The following is a 21368-nucleotide window of genomic DNA, read 5'->3' on the forward strand; positions in this document are numbered from 1 at the left end:
TAGCGTGCGTCTCCACCTTCACCGCGCCTCGCCGTTTTTTCATCTCCATCGAGCTTGCGTCTCCGTCCTCTGCATCTCAAGCCTTGCATCTCCGTTCTCCGCGTCTCCAGACTGCGTCTCCGTCCTTTGTTTTTTGTGTCTCCAGCCGTGCGTCGTCCAACCGTGCGTCTCCATCCACCATTTTTGCATCTGCAGTCTTGCATTATAGGGTCAGTTTTCTACCGCCCTCTCTCGAATCTAGTTTTATGTTTATAGAAATCTGCTATAAGTTCTACCGCCCTCTCTCGAATCTAGTTTTATGTTTATAGAAATTTGCTATAAGATCTTACTTTGACTGATACACCTGTTAAATGTATTGTTTCCTGGAATTAATCATCATAGGATCCACCGTATTCTCTTCATACATACTAAGGGGTATGCTGGGTATATTGAATACACTCTACTGGACATTAGAAAATTTCCTTGTTTCTTATCCACCAATGTAATATAGGCAAAAAGGTAAAGAACAAAGCCAAATACAGATTCATAAAAATAAAGGCTATTAGAAGAGATTCATGATCTCAATTAACCATTGAAAAAACATTTGTTAGTGACTCATCTACTCTGCAACATATTTACAGATTTCTTTTCAAAGGAAATTAGTTAATAAACAATGAGTCGAATCCAAAGAACTGAGGCTCACAATAAAACGGGTAAAGAAATAGTCCTATAAATCAAAGTAAAAAATCCTTATGAATCATCTTCGATGAAGTTGTTAAAAGAAAGCATCCTTTTACAAAAAATAAATAAAATAAAAATAATAGGTCTTTAGGCATATCTTTTGCCAAGAATGCTGACAAAACAAAAGATCGAGATGCATATCCAAATTTTATATCATTTTAACTTGCTGATATTTGCTTTGACATTGTCATCGCTTTCGCTTCTAATCTATTGTTCTAACTATTTAGATGAGAAAAAATTTCCTATCTATCTTCTTAATCGAAATCAAGATACCTTTATAAGGCGTGGCTACTATGGAGGGCATGCAGATGTTTATAAGCCTTATGGTGAGAATTTATTCTTCTATGACATAAATTTCCTCTATCCTTCTATTAAGAAAAAGTTTCCTATGCCTTGTGGTGAACTTGGAGGAACAATTTGGAGGAGGTTGAATTGGATACCTTGTATGGATTTATTGAGGCTTATGTTTTCTGTCCTAAGAGTATAAACTGTCTTTTCTTGGCTTATAGAGATCATGAAAATAATACATTACTTTTTCCCACAGGTCATTTCATAGCTGTTTATTATATTATTTAGAAATTTGATGTCCTTTTTTCAAACTTGTTGATCTTTGTTATTTCAAACCTGCAATCACTAATTATATTTTTCCTATTCTGGTCTCAAATCTTTTCCTATTGTTATATATTTTTCACATTACTCAAATGATGGAAGGATTGGTGGTATGTACTGAAACTAGTTTCGCTTAAACATCTATTCCAGTAAAACTAGATGATAATGCAGTTCATTAAAATTCTATAATTTTTTGATTTCATCTTCTTTGAAAGAGTTAGTAATTTGTATAGTAAAGTAACATCATATGCATTCTTGTGAATAATACTTTTGATTTGATTTGATCTGCATAGTATACATGTGATGCTTGTTATACTCCTTGTTATAATGTTGTAATGCATAATATTATGTTGAAATGCATAGTATATACATTTCAGCATGTGTTACTAGTAGAATTCAACATGTAACACAAAGTGAGACAACATCTGCCTCATCCCATACAACACTGGGTAATATTTTAATTATTATCAATTCTTACTACATATTAATCAATGTTATATTTTTATTTTTGTAGGTACCATTGGATCTTGACTATTGTCAATGAAGATAAAAATATGATATATTTATTGGACTCTATGTCTAATAGAAATCAAGACGATGCATGGAAAACTATGGTGACCAAGTAGGTAGTAGATTGTGTTAATTTTGAATGCATTCACTTATAAATATGAAAAATATAACTTTTTTTACTTTTGAAAATGTAGTGGGGTCAAGATGTACAATGCTTCAAAGGGTATTGCTAAAGCACCAGGTTTTAAGCAATTGACGGTATGTATTGTACATATATATTAAGACATTAATGGATAGTTCTTATTATTTGGATTGTAATTGTTGCATTACTTTTTTGATTACATTACAGGGTAATCTAAAACAAAGTGGTTCTGTTGAATGTGGATATTATGTGATGAGGTACATGAAAGAGATAGTTGAATGTGAAAATCCACAGTTGGAGAAGATGGTGAGTTTCTTCTTTATTATATATAATGAATGTAATGATTTTATAAATCTAATGCATTTTTGTATTTTTTTTTTACATAATAGTTTGCAGGAACAATCAAGAATCAATATTACAACCAATCTCAATATGATGAAGTCAGAAGTGAATGGAGCGAATTCATCTACTCGTATCTAGGTGCCTAAATGGGTCGTGTACGTTAGGATAAATATTTTATTTTACATTATGGATTTTTGGACATACATACTTGTGGATACACTTTTAGTTTGTGGATATATTTTTTAGTTATGCTTGTAGATTTATGGATATATATACTTGTGGATTGATGGATAAATTTCTGGATTGTTATGATATTTGTCATTTTGTTATATATATATATTGTTTGATTTTAATGAAGTGAAAAATATTTTTTTACTTCGTCACATTAAAATTGTGTCGAAGTCAAAGGTAACATTTACTTCACCATAGTTTAATAATTACAAAGTCGTATCTTATCAATTACTTCAGTATAATACAAAACAATGAAGTCTTGACAATCAATTACTTTGTTAATAAATATAAACTATGAAGTAACATAATACCAACTACTTCGATTAATAAAAAATATGGTGAAGTTATAGATTATATTTACTTCGCTAATCAATATAAACTGTGATATTACATATCATCTATTACTTTAGCACGTTACACAACCGATGAAGTAAAATATATTTTTTTACTTCATCAATCCATTTATATCGTGGAGTTATATATCATTTTTTACTTCGGCACTTTACAAAACAAACAAAGTAAAAGATGGTTTTTTACCTTAGCATCGGTCCAACTTTGAACCGGTTTTGCCTCCTTGAACCGGTTAAAGACTTCGCATTTTTCCTGGATACGACTTCGGTAATAGGATGAAGTAAAATAGTACCCTATTACTTCACGTGCGTCTACTTCGGTAATTATCTATCTATGACTTCGATGAATATATAAAGTAAAAAGCCAAAATTCTACTAGCGAAATTCTTTGGCCTTGAATCAGAGTGGAAGAACGCTGAGTAGATGGAACTCTACTTTTCCATTAGCCACAAAGTCGGCTTGCCTCTTCTTCGTCCATGTGTATTCTTCTTTCTTGGCTTCGTGCTGATCCATATTTTAAGTGCTACAAAATCATATTTTATACTTAAGAGAATTTCGAAGTCGATTTTGAAGAATACCTCCATGCGCTTCTTTCAAGTTGCAAAGTCTCCCTCAAATTTCGGCGAGTAGATGCTAGATCCAACCATTTCTTTTGCTTCGAATGACGATTAGTCCTTCTGAAGCGAACCTCGCTCTGATACCTATTGAGAGGATCGATGTGGTTAGCAAGAGGGGGCGAATTGTCTGCACAATAATAATAAACAAAGCTTTCTTGATTTTTTGAAATAATGATATACTTGTATAAACAGAATTAATAAAACAAAAAAATAAGAGGCTATCGATTTTTTACTTGGTTACAACCGGGAAGATTGTTAATCCAAGACTTTGAAGCACTATTCAAATTCTTCCTTTGTCGTAGGTGGAGAAGCCTCTTACAAGCGTTGGAAGCACACAAAATAGTAGAACACTTAAAGAAACTTGTATATTAGTTATTCTAGACTACTGAGATCAGAACTATATTTATAGTCTTGTTTGGAGCGCCTGGAAGGGTTCCAGGCACCTGGAGGGGATAATATTTTATCTTAGTCACGACGACTCGCACCACGCAGAGTTTGGCTAAGTTTCCAACTCCTGGTGTCGTTGACTTTTTGGTTCCGATTTTTTGGTCCGGTTCCGCTCACTTGGGTCTGGGTCTTCCGCTTGGGTGATCTCGGCCATCCGGAATAGGGCTCATCCGAACCCAACTTCCGACATTCGCGCAATCTTCCGCTTCGGCTTCTCATCCCTCAGAAACGCCGTGCGCCTCCTTCTTAGCTGTCCGCGTACTCTTTTACAGCACCTCATTCCTTAGACACACCGAGCCTGTCGATTCTCTTCCGTGCTGTCCTTCAAGCTGCATCTTTCTCTCGACTTCTTGTGCTCTTAAATTCTTGCACACTTAGATACAGGGGTTTTATACTAATAGGACTTAACCTTACTTGGTTTATTATATCAAAACTACTTTGGGATATTAATAATTTGAGCATCTTTATCGTTGCACCGTTGCCCAGAGAAGAATCCTAAATGAGAGGTGTTTTGATAATATTCAATTTCGGAGGTGGTCTGCAAAAAAGAACATGAGTGGGGGTAGAATGAAGATCTTCCTTTTACGTCGTAAGTTTAGCCCGGCCCGTTGATTTTTTGGATCGTGGAAGAGTCCGATCAAGATCTCAATTTCGAAGACTTGGCTTCGAAGACTTCGCCGCCGGCTCTGCTCTGCCTCTCCGCTCATGGCCTCGTCGTCCGAGGGAGCCGACGATGGGGTTGGCTCCCTCTTTGAGGGCATGGTCCTCTTCTCCTCCTCCATCGATCTTTCGCTTCCTCAAGTAGACGAGTCGCCGCCATCCGCCGTCGCCACCGTCACTTCCCAGCCACCACCTTCCCCCCAGTCGAAAGCACTCGATGAAGACCTTTTCTCCGATCTCACCCTGCAGGCCCCCTCATCCCCTCCGCCAGTCCTCGATTCTCCTAAGACGACTCCTATTCCTCAGTCCTTGACTGTCCAGCCTCTCGTCCTTGTCTCTCGCCAGGCCTCCCGAAAGAAAAAACGAGCCGTTCGCATCGGGTATGCACGAGAATCTCTGGCTGCCGCATCTTTGGACGACGCCCGTCGTCTCTCCGATCCTTCTTTTAGCAGTTCTTCTGACCCGCCGTCCGCAATTGGAACGGCCTCTGATTCAAAGGCGCCAATGGTAGACGAGACGCCTATTGCTTCTTCGCCCCGTTCTGTTGGTGGAGATGTAGGTGCTGATCCACATCAAGAAACGGACACACAGGTGGAGGAGGACGATCCGCCTCCTGCATCTCCTAGTCCTGAGCCGTTGGGACAACAAAAAGATGAGGGTAGCTCCTACGAAGTTGTTGTCAAAGGAGACAGCAGTCAACCACCCCCAGATGGAGTAGAAGAAGCAACTCTCTCCGTGGGCGAATCTGCTGCTAAAGGAGACGTCTTTGGCTCGGCAGAGGAAAGACTCCTTCTGGTCAGGGCTCGAATCTCAGAAAAGCTCCAATCTATCCGGAAAAAAACATCTTCGGCTTATGCGGAGAGGAAGGAGTTGGAGAGGAAACGGCGGATGATAGTTGAGAGCGTGAATACTGCTTCATCTAGGCATAAGGACCTGGAAAGTGAGCTTGAGATAGCCTGCGAGTCTGAGGACTTTGAGAAGGCGGAGAAGGTCAGCAATGACATTGCAGCCGTTGAAGTGGAAAAGGACAAGCTTTTGCTCTCATTGAAGGATGCTGAGGCCGATTGTGAGCGTGCCGAATCTAAAATGCAGGAAGTGCTGGAAGAGCAAATAGTGGCAGAGGAAGAAGGTATTACGCAGCTGGAACAGTTTGCTAAGGTATGATCCTCAGAAGAAAACTCCTTTACAAAAATGTCTTTTTTTCCCAGAAGAAATAAACCTAGATTTGTTGATAGAGAAGAATATGCTGTGGTGACTACCTGAAATCTAAAAAGCATAGGAAGTTGTACATTTGTAACTTGAAAAAATAATCATTGTACATCTAATTGCTATAATTCACTAGAGCTCTTTCATTTCTGTTTAGACTTTGTATCTTCTTTGAAGTGATAATCAAGCTACTAATAGGATTATAAACTCTTTTCCCCATATTTGTCTGCAGCATAAGTTACTATCTTTTTCCTTTCGTTCATTTATTATATTCAATAGTTCTTAATGCATATACATAGGCACACTCAGCAACTCAGCTAGTGTTTTTGTAAAGCATTTCATGGATAAACCGTGACCACACTGTATCAAGGGTGTTGACATGATTCAATAAAGGTGATTTAGTAGCTTTATCATTTTTTTTTAAAACTTATAACAATAGTGTGATGTATCATCTCTTTGATGAGTGATTTAATTTCCCCATTGAGAGTGATTCAATCACTATGATCATTTTAAATCATTATTAAAAAAACATAAGGTTGGTACTTGTACCACACTAATGTCCTTCCTTGTTAAGATACTCAAGTTTTCTTGTAATTGATCCTGTCCGAATCGCCGAACCAAAGGACGCTGGGCACGTGGCGCTCTCCTAGCCGATGACGCCGGCCTCCGAAGCTCCGGCGATCCTGCACAGAAGTCGGGCCGGGCAGGGGTTCCCGGCGGCGACCCTCCGACGCTCAAGTCAGGCAAGCAAGTAGTAAAGAAGGTGGCTCCAAAGCTGGTAAAATGCGTACCTCCGGCGAAGAATGAGGGCCTTTATATAGGGCAGCGAAGAAGTGAGTGTACACTTACCGAGGTGTACACGTGTCCATGGCCCATACTCCAGTAAGGACTTGTCAGTGAGCTTACCTGACTCATACTGCTACAGTCCCAGCATGTCCTCGATGGGACAGCGGAATCCTCTGTCACAAGATTTGGAGCATGGCCCACACATGAAACATACCTGCTGTCAGAAAAAGACGTTCCTTGTCCTTTTCCCCTTTGCTCCAAATCTGGCTTCCGGGCGGACAGCTCCCTCAACATCCGGCCGGACATATGCGGTGGTTTACTTGGGGAGGTCCTCCCTCACGTGTTTTATGGGGACTATTAACAGTGTTACCTTATGGCTTTGGCCGAGCGTGAGGTCCGCTCGGCCCACGACCTTTTCCACTGAGCGCCGGAACCCTGATTTCGACAGGGCGCCTTTAACCATCAACCGAATATCGTCCGGTCGGCAAGCCGATCGGACCCCACCCCTCTCCGGGCGTTCGAATCCATCAGCCGGCCGGTCATCCGGTCGGACTCGACCCTCTCCGGACGGACAACTGCCACTGTGGCTTCCACGTGGCGTTGACTCTACAGGGCGGGGTCCCCTGTTCTTACTACCGGATCACTTGCCTCCCCTTCAAGTCTAGTCGAAGGAGGCGAATAGTCCGACTGACTGGACTAAGCATCTGGACGAGCAGCTCCTTCGTGTTGGTATCCTCCGCTCGGCCAACCATAGAGGTATCCTTCAAGTGGATCAACAATGGCATTGACTGGATCTCCTCGTGCTCCGCGCCAATCTTCGACATTAAGGTTGAGCATGCTTTCATTAAATGCTCCGAATGATTGAATGCCACGTGGAGCACTGCCATCGGCGTACGGCGGCGGTGGCATGGTGTTTTGATGTGATCGAAGCGATTCGAAATGGACGGCTCGATGCATGCTTTGATTCCCGTGACCTGGATCCAACGGTGGAGGCCGCCCGGCCCTCACCCTATAAATTCTTCGTTTCCTTGTCTCCATCACTTGCCTCTGCGATTTCGACTACTGCCCCCTGCGCTTTGGAGCTCCGGCGATCCTGTTTCTGCTCTCCGACGCTCTCCAGCGCCTTTTCCTCGATCCCTTTCTCCGCAGCAAGGTTTTATATCTTTCCTTCCTCCTTTCCGGTGTTTCCTCCGCATTTCTTTCTCAGTTTCGGTCCTTGAAACTTCCTTCGCTCACTGTTGTTTTCTCCTGCCTTTTTGCCTTTTGAGATCAGTCACTCGGCCCATGGTACACCACCATGCAGTCCCGATTCGAACAGCGGGACTTCGATATTTTGGCAGACAATTTCGAAATCCCAGAGGATTTCAAAATTAGCTTAGCTGGTCCTTCCGCTCGGCCTCACAGGCCGCCGCGCGGAGCTTTCTGTGTCTTCCGAGACCAGTTTACCGCCGGTCTTCGTTTTCCTGTACACCCTTTCATCATAGATGTCTGTAACTTTTTCGGTGTGCCGCTCGGTAGTTTAGTACCCAATACCTTCCGTCTCCTCTGCGGTGTTGTCGTTTTGTTTAAGATTCACAACATCCCCCTCCGACCGGAGGTCTTCTTTTATTTTTACTACCCCAAGCAAGCCGAGCCGGGCACCTTCATGTTCCAAGCTCGGCCCGGTTTGGTCTTTTTCAACAAACTTCCTACTTCCAATAAACATTGGAAGGATTATTTTTTCTACATCCGTATGCCCAATCAGGCAAACTTCCCGACCCAGTGGCAGGTCAGTCTGCCTCCCACTCCCGAGTTGAAGAAGTTCAAGACCCGACCGGACTACCTCCACGCTGCAAATATACTGGCCGGTCTGCGACTCGACATCAACAAACTTCTCCACGAGGGAGTGATGTACATCTTCGGGCTGAGTCCTATACGGACTCCTCTTCCGGCCGGCTTCGGTAAGAACTTTGGTTGGGCATTTGCTTTGATTGCTAACTGATTTCTTTTCCTTTCTTTGCAGCGGACATCGTTATGGATTCGGTCATGGCCGGTGGGAAGCCGCGGCGGCCAGAGAAATGGAAGCTTTGGGTATCCAGCCGGTCGGATCCCACGAAGGAGAGAGCGGGACTCAGGCTGAGTCGACCGCTCCCGCTTCTCAACAAAACGTGGCCAGCGGAGCCACTCCTGGAGAACCAACTGCTCCCGAGGAAGGTTCCGCTCAGGAGGAGGAGCAGCCTCTACAGAAGAGGCGCCGAGTGGAGACTCCCCTGCGGTCGGCGACCTCCGCGGTCCAACCATCCGAGCGGGTCACTGCAACCGCACGAGGCAAGGCGCCAGTGACCGAAACCATCTCGTCCGACCGGACACCTTCTGAATGGGACGAGCCGGCCGCGCCAATGGAGGCTATTCCAATCAGCACCCTTCCGCCCGCTCGCCATTCTGTCCAGCGCTCGACCATTCATTCCCAGTTTTCTACGCCGGCTTCTGATCCTCTTCCGACCGCCGGTCGGACGACCCCTGGTCATGGCCGCACGATTCGGGTCACTCTTCATCTCCCGACTGAAGAGCTGATTCCAGAAGCCGACCGTCCATCTGCGCCCGAGCACACCATTACCTTGAAAGGGCCCTTAGCTGAGATGTGGGCCGATGCTCGGGCCCGCACTACGATGATACCCATCGGAAATTTGGCTAACAGCCATATGCAGCAGGCCACTGGGGTAAGTTTGTAATCTACCAACTTTGGTGTTCATTATTACCGATCGGCCTCTAATAACTATAATTTTCTTTTGCCAGAGATGGGTGGAGGAAATTGCGGTTTCCAACCGCTTGGCCTTGGTGGATGAAGAGCTGCGACAACTGAAGGCCGCAGTTGGTCCGTCCGGCCTTCAGGGCCCTTCCTATTCCGAGCTGCAAAAGGAGCTGAAGAAAGCTCAAACTCTGCTGGCGGCCGAACAGAAGAAGACAGCCGACCAGGCCCATGCCTTGGCCGAGTCCGAGCGACAAGTCAAGTCGCTTGACACGAAAATAGCCCTGGCCACCACTCGGAAGAATACAGCTATCTCCGATCTGGAGAAGAAGAACGTTGAGGCTCGGGGCCTAGAGCTGAAGATAAAGGAATTGACAGAGCAGCTCGACCGGGAGAAGGCGGGCCGCTCGGCCGACGCAGAAAAGCTTAAGAATCTGAACGAGGCCCTCACTGGCTCCCAGGCGGCTTTCAAAGAATATCAGGATGCCGAGCCGAGCCGAGTCGCCGCTCTACGACAGAGCTACATCCGATCGCCCGAATTCTCGGAGAAGATCTGCGAGCGGATGTACTCAGCCTTCGACTTGGCCATGACTGCCACTATGACCTATCTGAAGTCGAAGGGCCTTCTTCCGGAGTCCACCAATATTCCGGCCGGCGACCAGGTGGCGCTCCTAGATACCATCCCCAAGACCCTCTACGATTATATCGAGTAATTTTTGTAATTTGGCCGCTCGGCTAAATATGATCCCTTTTGTACTTAGGCCGCCCGGCCTGAGATTTTATTTTTAATGCAATGCTTTCCTTTCGCGCACTCCATCTTTTTGCATTGTCCTTTTGCTAATTAATATGTGTGTTGCCCGCTCGCCTATTATCACACCTCTGGCATTCGAAAGGCATTTTTGCGAAGTACTGGGCGATGCCCTTCCGCTCGGGCAAACATTCCGGATGCGTAACATTCCACTTTGCTAGCAAGGATCGCTCGCTATAAGCCGACAAGAACCTTTGGGGCCCTGGGCCGAGCGGAACGTAGAGTCGGTCGAACGATATTGGCGACGAACTTCTCGGACACTTGCAGTCTCCCCTTTTTATTTTTTTTTCTTCCGCTCGGAATATTTATAGACGCCGGCTCGTCTCTCGATTTTTAACGTCGGAGCTCGACGGTCTTCCGCTCGGAGGGTTTATAGACGCCGGCTCGTCTCTCGATATTTAACGTCGGAGCTCGACGGTCTTCCGCTCGGAGGGTTTATAGACGCCGGCTCGTCTCTTGATCTTTAACGACGGAGCTCGACGATCTTCCGCTCGGATGATTTATAGACGGCTCGTCTCTCGATATTTAACGCCGGAGCTCGACGGTCTTACGCTCGGAGGGTTTATAGACGCTCGTCTCGATATTTAACGTCGGAGCTCGACGGTCTTCCGCTCGGAGGGTTTATAGACGCCGGCTCGTCTCTCGATATTTAACGTCGGAGCTCGACGGTCTTCCGCTCGGAGGGTTTATAGACGCCGGCTCGTCTCTCGATATTTAACGTCGGAGCTCGACGGTCTTCCGCTCGGAGGGTTTATAGACGCCGGCTCGTCTCTCGATATTTAACGTCGGAGCTCGACGGCCTTTAAGGCTAATTTTAACGCAGCCGATCGGCGAAGATATTTGCCATTTTTATAATTTTGCTTCCTGCATTACAAGGACATAGGCGTACTCCCGGCCGAAATGTATATAAATCTACATTTAGTGCACCTTTCACCCAGCTCGGATAACGTACTCCCGGCCGAACGGCTCGGGGTCTTCTTCGTCATGTGCTGGGCTCGGATAACATACTCCCGGCCGAACGGCTCGGGGTCTTCTTTGTTGAGCGCTGGGCTCAGATAATGTACTCCTGGCCGAACGGCGCGGGGTCTTCCTCGTCAAGCGTTTGACTCGAATATTATACCTCCGTCCGAACGACTCGGGGCCTTCGGTATCGAGCGCTTGGCTCGGATACTATACCTCCGGCCGAACGACTTGGGGCCTTCATTCGGAAAATTACAATAAATTCTATGCCCGAAAGAAACTATATCTGAAAGACTAACCTGCCGATCAGCATAAGATCTGACTCAATTTCTCAACTCCCGAATACCCGTGGAGTGAGGTGGATACAATGTACTCGTCGAAATTTATCAAGGCCAGGAGGATGGCGAAACTTCCCGGTCGGTCCTTCATGGCCGCTCGGCCCACCCAGAGGTGGAGGCGGCCTGCTGCGTTATCCTTTTACTTGAGCCTTCTGCCCCCGTTGCTCCACGAGCCTTCGTCATCGAGCGCTTGGCTCGGATACTATACCTCCCGCCGAACGGCTCGAGGCCTTCTTCATCGAGCGCTTGGCTCAGATCTTAATCACCATGAAGATAGGCCGCTCGGCCGATAATGCCAATTGCGCACATTATAACATTTTGCCTTCTACATTTCAAATATACAACCAAGCGGAAAATATACAGCACATATTCTATTGGTGCACCTTTCACCCTGCCCCGGACAGGCTGGAGATAATTTGCGCTTCATGGTGGATCCAAGTGCCAATCCATCTTCATCCGCTCGGCAGCTCGTCCACCCAACTTCCCCGTATGCGGTCGATTCATCGCCGGACATCAAACTCCCACTCTTGAGGTTCCAGAAGGAGGGGCTTGCTATAAGTTGAATTCGGGAGATGAAGTATCTGCTTTTGAGGGAAATGGGACTGTGGCAGTCGGTGCTTCCGCTCGGGAGAAGCATCCGCTCGGAGGGCCTTGCCTTCTCTGTTGTCCCGTATTGGTATTTCATCTGACGAAGATCCCCGATTGCGATTCACTGCTACAGCACCCGGAGGCGTCCGGAATAGGGCCCGACGGATTAGAACGGTAGCCGGTGGTATTTCTGCTCGACCACCAGACGCTGACGTTGCTTGCTTCTCCGGCCGCTCGGCTATTGCTTTCTGTTTTTGCTCCACAAGCGTGGCGGCCCTTATCTCGATCAGAGCATCGAGTTCCTCCGTCGAAAGCGTCACCGTGTGTTGTCGTCCAGCCTCGTCCATTGTTTCCGCTCGGATACATGAACGTTCCCACAGACGGCGCCAAATTGATCTTGTCCGAATCGCCGAACCAAAGGACGCTGGGCACGTGGCGCTCTCCTAGCCGATGACGCAGGCCTCCGAAGCTCCGGCGATCCTGCACAGAAGTCGGGCCGGGCAGGGGTTCCCGGCGGCGACCCTCCGACGCTCAAGTCAGGCAAGCAAGTAGTAAAGAAGGTGGCTCCAAAGCTGGTAGAATGCGTACCTCCGGCGAAGAATGAGGGCCTTTATATAGGGCAGCGAAGAAGTGAGTGTACACTTACCGAGGTATACACGTGTCCATGGCCCATACTCCAGTAAGGACTTGTCAGTGAGCTTACCTGACTCATACTGCTACAGTCCCAGCATGTCCTCGATGGGACAGCGGAATCCCCTGTCACAAGATTTGGAGCATGGCCCACACGTGAAACATACCTGCTGTCAGAAAAAGACGTTCCTTGTCCTTTTCCCCTTTGCTCCAAATCTGGCTTCCGGGCGGACAGCTCCCTCAACATCCGGCCGGACATATGCGGTGGTTTACTTGGGGAGGTCCTCCCTCACGTGCTTTATGGGGACTATTAGCAGTGTTACCTTATGGCTTTGGCCGAGCGTGAGGTCCGCTCGGCCCACGACCTTTTCCACTGAGCGTCGGAACCCTGATTTCGACAGAGCGCCTTTAACCATCAACCGAATATCGTCCGGTCGGCAAGCCGATCGGACCCCACCCCTCTCCGGGCGTTCGAATCCATCAGCCGGCCGGTCATCCGGTCGGACTCGGCCCTCTCCGGACGGACAACTGCCACTGTGGCTTCCACGTGGCATTGACTCTACAGGGCGGGGTCCCCTGTTCTTACTACCGGATCAGTAATACTTGGTTCTTCTACTGATCACTGGGTCATGGAACCTCTTTCTTTGGATTAAAGGTTCGCCTTGCATGAGCATGTAAATGTTTACTTCATTGTCCCTTTTTGTTTGTATTTGAAACAAAAAAAATATAGGTCTATTCTATAACTTGTTAAATTACTTGTGTTTTTGTTCACAATAGTACTTTCTCCATTTATAACAAGGTCCTAATCAACTTCCTGATCCTCTTCTTCAAAAATTAGCACTACATGATGGCCATTGGCATTTTAATATTAGGAATTCCTTTGAAAACTATAGTGGAATCTTCTGTTTGAATGTTCAGCCACGTTTGGTAGGATGAATGAAATGATATCATTCTCTCAGTGATTCCATTTTCAATGTTTAGTTTAGGTCGTTCCAAGAAATGAGCCTTCCCATTAAGTTTGATGGATTAGGCAAACTAGACTTCTTGCTAAATACGGATATAATGCTTCTATAGATTTTTGTTTGCACTTCAATATGCCCTTGTGGCAGCATGCATATAATTCCTGGCTGGATACTTGGATGTCCAATTGGATTCTTCATGAATCATTTCTTTTTGTAAGTTATGATAACAACTATTAGTAAAATTCTAATCCTGACATGGTTTTCCAATTGGATTCTTCATGAATCATTTCTTTTTATAAGTTATGATAACAGTAATATAGTAATATTCTGATCATGACATATGGTTGCCTTATATTATACATTCGTATCTCCCACATGCATAGTTCTTCAAACAGGATTGAAATGATTGTCATATTTAGTGTATAAAAGTTTTTTTTTAAAATTCCTTCTGTGTTTCATGGTAGTAGCACCTGGAAGCTACTTGGTCTTTTGACCCAAGTCTTGATTAGATACTTCACATAGATTTGGCATTTTGGGAATGTCTGGCAAGAACTTGTGGACTACTAAGGAATCTTATACAAGGAACACGAATTATCATTTTGTCAATCGGCTGACATTACTTGGCCTTCTTTTCTAGCACATCTAGGCTTTTATGTTTCAAAATGTCAATGTTTTTTTTTTTGTGATTTCTATCATCTCTAAAACTAATATATTAATGTTTAGAGGGAAAATGGTATCTAACGTGGCAGTATGATTCTCTTTCACTATCTTCTGAGTTAACTGTTATGGAATCAATTTTATGCAGGTGCTGATGCGGTATTTCTTTCCACTGATATCTTCTATTATTCATGCCACTTTGCTTATATTACTTAGAATCATACATATGATTTGTTCTTCCTTTCCATAGGTTGCAGCTGATAATGCAGACTGTATCCTTAAAAATGCAGAGGAAGTGTTTAATAGAGAACAAGAAGAATGGCAATCATCAGCTGAATTGTTGGACATTAAGAAGCTAGAAATGAATGTTGAATCACAATTAATATCAGAAGTGCAAACAGGATTGGAAAATGCAATAGAAGATCTGGTTAAGCACGAAAGGGCTGAAAAAGAAATACTGACAAGAAAAGGTGTTATTTTGGCAAAAGAATTGGATGAACTACTTCAATTAGTCAGATTGAAGGAAGCTGAAATTGCAGAAAACAAGTCTCAAATTGAAAATGTTGAGGAGAGAATTTCTAATACAGTTTCCTTGTTCAACGAATCCAGATCTAGTATTGAGACCAAGCTTGAAGATATGCAATCGGCCTCTCGCAAGGTAGAATCTGAAAATGAGGCGTTAGTGATAAGACAGAAGGAAATTAATGAAGTTATGTGTTCAGCGCAAAAGATGAGGGGAAAGATAATGGAACTTTCTTCTGTTTCCTCTGATGAAGCAAAAACTTATCAGGATTCAGTCGTTTTGAAAAAAAAGTTGGCATCTTTGATTTTGAAGTCACGGGAGGATAGAGTGAGGTTCTCAAAGACAGAGGAAAATATTCTGGAAGACATACAGATACTAAGACAACAAATTTCAGCTGCTAGAAGTGCTCTGCAGGTTAGTCACACATGGTAGTAATAGGCTTGTTCACTATACATGAAGAATAAGTAAAATTTGGTGGTTTACATCGTCTTTTTTGACAATTTATTTGGCCTGTTAATGCTAGCCATATTCACAACCTGATATTTGTAAGTGCATCTCTTCCATATCCCAACAATATTCTGTGTTATCAAGACCATGACTAAAGATGATTCAGAATTAATCTGAATTATTAGTTCTAAATCTTCTAAAAGTTCGTCTTTAATTATGTTGAATATGATAATACTGTTCTCTTCTTGAATTACAAATATAAATAGATGGATGACATTTGTTTTCCTTGACACTTTTATTCATTCTACAGGAGCTATCTTCAATCAGGGCAAGCATCCAGCAAGAAGTTTCGGTATTCAAACAAAGAATAAGCTTCATTGAGAAAAGAGTCCCTGAGCTGGAGGCTGAAAAGAAAGTTGCTGCCACTGCCCGAAATTTTAAGGAAGCAGGGCGGGTTGCAGCTGAGGCTAAGGCGTTGCAGAGTGAAAAGGAGGATTTACAAGATAAACTGGAGAAGGCCGTCTTGCACTTAGAAAAACTGGAAGAGGATATCAAAGGAAATGTAGACAAAATACAGGATAATGAAGTTTTACTTTCCGTCAAAGAGAAAGAGGCTGCATTGGCTGGCTGTAACAGACTTCAACTAGTTGCTTTGGCCGCCAGGGCTGAAAGTTTAGCTGCTCTTCAATTGGGCGATGTCGAAGAAGGCAATATATTACTTAAAGAAGCTGAAGCTGCAGAGTCCAAAGTGATTGGACTTCAAAAAGACTATGACCTTGACATGGAGGTGGATGGAAACAACCTCTTAATAAAACTCGATGGAATTGAACTATCTGATTTCTACTCAAGTGGTAGATAATGGGTTGAGAGTTTGCAACACAGGCAAGGTTTTCGAGACCATCTAAATGTTGTGAGACAGCAACAATGTGAAGATGCTACCCATGAGAGTTCCAGTGAGATCCTATTCATAAATACTTAAGTGATTGATTACTTCTCGGCTTCTCGGCTTCTCGGCTTTCACTTGAGCAGGGATGGTTTCCTTGTTTACTCCTTTGTATGTGCAATTCCTCCAGTTGCATCGTCTCAATTCTCATTTCAATTGTAATAATCAGCAAGTTTAGATTAAACAGGTTGAGGATTTTGTTTTGTGTTTGACTAGTATATAAATTTGTTACCTTGCTCCTTTTGGTCTGACTCTTTGTTGTGATTCTTTGAAGTTTGGTGTTTAGCGGCACGCACTAGGGTTACCATCTCATAAACAACTTGTCGATCTCTATGAATCTCTGCCTCAATGAGATGATGCTCTTGCTCCATGTGATTATGATACCCAAAGGTGATGTTACTTCTCAAAATGGGGAAAAAGAGTTAATTGAATGAAGAACAAATGCCTGTGTGTGTGTTTCATGGCATTCAGAGATACTGCGATTCCTAGTTGCACTTTCACCACTGCATGGAGTACTGAAATCAAAACAGGACCTAATATAACTTGGTTGATCACACAAAAAATAATCTTGGGGTTCCAACAGGGATCACTACTTGACTCGACATTGATCGATCAACCAATCTTTCCTAATCGATCAACCGATCCTTCTAAATTAGTCCAGCTTTCTATCCAGATGCTGCCGCTTTGGATATGTCTTCAGTCGGTCAATCGATTCAAACGTTCAGTCATCCGAACCTTTGATGCTCCCCGATTTATCGAATCCGATAAACTTGCTGTTTATCCACCATTCGGTTGACTAAATCCAAGGATTGGTCAACCGATCCCTTGGTGGAAACTTCATCGTGAGCTGATTGATCTCAAGGGTTCGGTCAACTGATTTGGATGTTCAGCCGACTGAATAAGGTAAAATCCTAACCTACAAATTGTTAGTCTTCCTACAACACAAAGTTAAAATAATAAGCAAAACATAATATTTTGATAGTCTCCGAACTATCTGGTTTTGACTTTTGGATTTCTCATGAAGCCCTAGGTCGAACTAACGCCTACTGTTCTCTCTACGAGGAAAACGTCCTCACCTACTCCTCTTAGGAGAATTTATCTTTTATCAAATCGGTCCTCTAGACCATTTGGACTTTCGCTCAGCGTCCGAGACATCAAGACTTTCCGCTGGACATTTGATCACTGACCCTCTAGTCTTCCGCCTGGTGTCTGCGACCCTTAGGACTTTCACCTAACATCCTCGACCCTGGAATTTCTCCCAATATCCTCTATCTACTAAGACTTTGTCCAGTCCCCCGAACCAGGACTTCATTGCCTCACCGCAGCTAGGACTTACCACCTGCCTAGCCTCAATTAGGACTTTTCTTTGTCTAAAATCACTTAGGACTTTCCTGCACACTTAGTTCAACTTGTTATATATAACAACAAAAATCTTTAACTTTAAACCTTTTGTCATTATCAAAACTTAAGTTATGTTTTTACTTAACTTTTAACCTTTCTATATATATATATATATATATATATATATATATAGTAGAGAAAAAAGTTGTTAACTTATAAAAAATTGATAGTACTTAATTTTGAAAAAACTAATTTTTAAGCTTTTTTTTAAATAATAACTTTAAGCTCCTCCTAAAAAGTATTAAATAACTTAGCTTTTCGAAAAAAAAATATTTATCTTTTAAAAAGAATTTCTTTGCTACGTACTTAGATTTAAAAAGAATTTCTTTAAAAAAATATTTAGCTAATTACTTTGTTTAAAAAAGAGTCAATGACTATGCCCTTAAAGTTCAAGTATAAAAAATAATAAAAGTAAGTTTAACAAATATATTTAAAATAATTATCGATTTGATAATTAATTAAGATTAATTAAGTTTTGAAAATAATTTTACTTTTAATATTAATTAAGTTCGAAATATAATTTTATTTTTGAAATTAATTAAGTTTTGAAGATTATTATGTTTAAAAATTAATTAAGATTTTGAAATTATGTAAAGTTTTGTTAAGTTAGATTTTGAAATTAATTAAGGTTTGATTAAGTTTGATTAGATTTAATTTAATTTTGGTTAAGGTTTAATTAAATTTAGTTAAGTATGGGTTAGACTAATTCTAAATTTTAACCTAAATCTATCTCACCTTTATAAATTTTCAAACAGAAACTTTATGTATTTTGTGAGATGGTTAATTTTATTTTCAATTCAATTTAAAATCTAAGGATTGGATTTACATTTGAGTTAGTATTAGGTTTAACAGTTAGTTGGTTAAATATCCATTTTGATAATCGATTTTCATGTTGTGGCAAGACACAAGACCTTCTTGGATATTAGAACGACAACCACTTCTAGATATAGTCGTTTAAAAAAATTGAATATTTAGCTTTCTTTCTGAAAATCCTTAGCTTAACTAGTCAAGTGTCGATTAAGCCTAAGTCCTTATCTAACTATCCTAATCTAGGCAGTAATAATGAAAGCAGTAAATCAAATGATCAAACAAATTTATCTAATAATAAAGATGATATTTCTATTTGCTCCCTCTGGATCATAATCTTAATAAGGTCTATCAAGGTAATGAATTTGATCTTTGTGAATCCAATATTGATTAAATCCAACTTGATTAATTACCTTAGACTTAGGGGCCCATGCTTGGACTAGGTTTCTATTTGATCGATTCACTAAAGATAAGTACGATCTGAATCTTCATTTAGACTTATATTCGAGTCCCGATAGATTGTATATGACTCTTTGTTTTCCAAGGATTACATCAAGATTCTTGGAACCCAAGGTAAATCATTCCAATGTATCCTTTAGTTGCTTGATTTGACTTTTCAGGTTGAAATTTTCTTTCTTAAGTTGTTGAACTTGAGTTGAAGTTCCAGCTTGAACAGGTTTAGTCAAGGGACTTAGGTTAGTCACTTCCTTAAGGGTGGTTACATCTTTTTGGAGTGACTTGACCTGAATATTAGATTTGGCTAGTTTTCTAGATAGGTAAGAAATTAAGTTCTATAATCTAAGTATTGATGGACTTACAGTGAAATGATCTTCTGAGCTGGATTCAGATTTGTTGCTTTGCTCGGCTTCGTTCTCGAACTCGTTTTTCTATTCAGCTCAATTTTGAACTTGATTTTGGCGACGTGAGCTCTTACTAGTAAAGAAATGAAGCTCGCTTGTTCGTGTTCTTTGTCGGAGTCTTCCGAGGATTCAGACCATGTTGCTTTTAAAGTCTTCCTTCTTCTTTGCTTCTGATTTGGGCATTCTGACTTGTAGTGCCCTTTTGGTTGCACCCGTAGCAGGTCATTTCTAATTTTGGCTCGTAGTTCGATTCACACTCGTCTACTTGCTCTTGTATTGGATCACCTTTTCCTTGTTAAGAATTTTCCGAACTAATTTGACTAGTTCAGTGGTGATCTCGTCTTCGTCTTCAGAATCCAATTCGTCTTTGGATTCGATTTCGGTTCGGTGCTTGGGTTTTGGTTCCTTCATTTTGCTCGTATCTGCAACCAAAGTAATACTTTTCTCAATTGGATATGCATTAGTCTGTTCATGCAATTCGAATTCAAAAAATAGCTCGTCTAATCTAATTAAGGAAAGGTCCTTAGATACTTTATAAGCATCTACCATTGATGCCCATAAGGTATTAGGGTTTAGGGTTGAAGGTTTAGGGTTACCTTATTATGTCGCAATTCTCCAATTTTTATTCGATTGTGTGGAGTTCGTTGAGCGGATATTGGATCTGAGCGTGTAGTTGGCTCACTAATTCACCTTTCTGCATTTTAATATTATAAAATTTATTTAAAATAAGGTTGAGTTTACTTACTTTTGCATTGGAAGTCCCCTCGTGTAGTTCGATCAATTTTTCCTATAACTCTTTTGTACTTGAGAATATGCTGACTCGGTTCAGCTCTTCTTTGATCAGACCGTATTGGAGAGTTTGCGTGGCCTTTCGATTTTCCTTTTTGTTGGTGCATTCCATTTATCGCAGGAGATGAGTACTCTATCTTCGGTGGACAATGTGAATCTGGTTTTGATTATGAACCATATTTCCACTTGGATCTTGAGATGGTACTCTATTCGGCCCTTCCAGTAATCAAAATTCTCACCGGAGAAAAGAGGTGGATGAGCAGTATTGTAGCCTTCTTGGTGGGCCATTGATAGAAAACCTAGCACACACAATAAAAACTAATGAATGTTCCAAAACTTGATCTTAGATTAATAGTACGAGAGAAAAAAAAAACTAAAGAACTCGAGTGGTGTTGCACCAACTTCGAGGAACAATAAACTCGATCGAGAAAATTTATCAAAAGGGGTGATAGCACTGATTCCGATTGACTATGAAAACTAAAAAAATACCATGATTAATTGCTTGAACGATGGTTTCACTAATTCAAAGCGGCCCCCTCTGATACCAATTGTAGGATCGAAAGCGCTAGAGGGAGGGTTGAATAGCGCTCGTGGGCTTTTCACGTTTTCAGAAAGCACTAAATAAATGTAGTGGAAATAAAAGAACAATACTAACACTATTGATTTTACTTGGTTCGGAGTCTGTGACGACTCATACTCCAAGGTCCACACTCGTTGAGTGTTACTTTGGGCAATTCACTATCAATCCTGAGAATTATAACAACAAGAACAAGTACAATGGAATTATAGATTAAGTGCTATAAGTGAAAATTATACCGACGACTTAGAGAGTTGGAGTTGCGAGCTTTCAGTCGTCGGAGCAGTGGTACGACTTCGTAGACTTGCCTTTGGAGCAATGCGCAAGAGAGAGATCACTAGAATTGATGTCTCGAAGCTGCTGGTTGAACCCTCTTTTTATAGTCGAGTTAAGCCTTATCCATCCATTGATCTCGAGATTACTGCTTAAGTTGGCATTGATCGACCGACCGATCCTCCCTGATCGGTTGACTGATCCTTCTAAACAGTCCAACTTTCCATCCAGATGTTGCTGCTTCGGATATGTCTTTGTTTGATCGACCGATCCAGATATTTGGTCGACCGAACCTTCAATGCTCCCTGACTTATTTGGTCTGATCAACCCTTTGTTTATACATCGTTTGGTTGATTGAACCCGAGGTTCAATCGACTGATCCCTTGGTCGAAACTTCACCGTGAGTTGATATGATCTCTAGGGTTTAGTTGACTGATCCAGACGTTCGGTCAATCGA

At 42.3% G+C, this 21368-nt stretch overlaps 2 protein-coding genes across 2 annotated transcripts; both read left to right on the forward strand.

Moving 5' to 3' along the window:
* LOC122030951 lies at window positions 1-2573 on the forward strand. Its single transcript, XM_042589994.1, has 5 exons — window positions 1-209; window positions 1844-1951; window positions 2034-2097; window positions 2189-2287; window positions 2371-2573. The coding sequence occupies exons 2-5, from the start codon at window positions 1884-1886 to the stop codon at window positions 2467-2469; spliced, it is 330 nt and encodes a 109-aa protein (XP_042445928.1). The 5' UTR covers window positions 1-209; window positions 1844-1883; the 3' UTR covers window positions 2470-2573.
* A 1998-nt stretch (window positions 2574-4571) lies between these two features.
* LOC122031739 (myosin-2 heavy chain-like) lies at window positions 4572-16452 on the forward strand. The gene is made up of 3 exons (XM_042590837.1): window positions 4572-5786; window positions 14542-15228; window positions 15572-16452. Exons 1-3 carry the CDS (start codon window positions 4674-4676, stop codon window positions 16118-16120), a joined length of 2349 nt encoding a protein of 782 aa, XP_042446771.1. The 5' UTR covers window positions 4572-4673; the 3' UTR covers window positions 16121-16452.
* The last annotated feature ends 4916 nt before the right edge of the window (window positions 16453-21368 follow it).

The sequence above is a fragment of the Zingiber officinale genome, chromosome 11A (assembly GCF_018446385.1).
Source record: "Zingiber officinale cultivar Zhangliang chromosome 11A, Zo_v1.1, whole genome shotgun sequence".
Classification (NCBI taxonomy): domain Eukaryota; kingdom Viridiplantae; phylum Streptophyta; class Magnoliopsida; order Zingiberales; family Zingiberaceae; genus Zingiber; species Zingiber officinale.

Bases quoted from the DNA above. Each gene is read 5' to 3' on its own strand.
- LOC122030951 (XM_042589994.1), top strand. From the start codon at position 1,884: ATGATATATTTATTGGACTCTATGTCTAATAGAAATCAAGACGATGCA. The intron at 1,952-2,033 runs GTAGGTAGTAGA...TTGAAAATGTAG, and splicing joins TGGAAAACTATGGTGACCAA to TGGGGTCAAGATGTACAATG. The intron at 2,098-2,188 runs GTATGTATTGTA...ATTACATTACAG, and splicing joins CAGGTTTTAAGCAATTGACG to GGTAATCTAAAACAAAGTGG.
- LOC122031739 (XM_042590837.1), top strand. From the start codon at position 4,674: ATGGCCTCGTCGTCCGAGGGAGCCGACGATGGGGTTGGCTCCCTCTTT. The intron at 5,787-14,541 runs GTATGATCCTCA...TCCTTTCCATAG, and splicing joins AGCTGGAACAGTTTGCTAAG to GTTGCAGCTGATAATGCAGA. The intron at 15,229-15,571 runs GTTAGTCACACA...TTCATTCTACAG, and splicing joins CTGCTAGAAGTGCTCTGCAG to GAGCTATCTTCAATCAGGGC.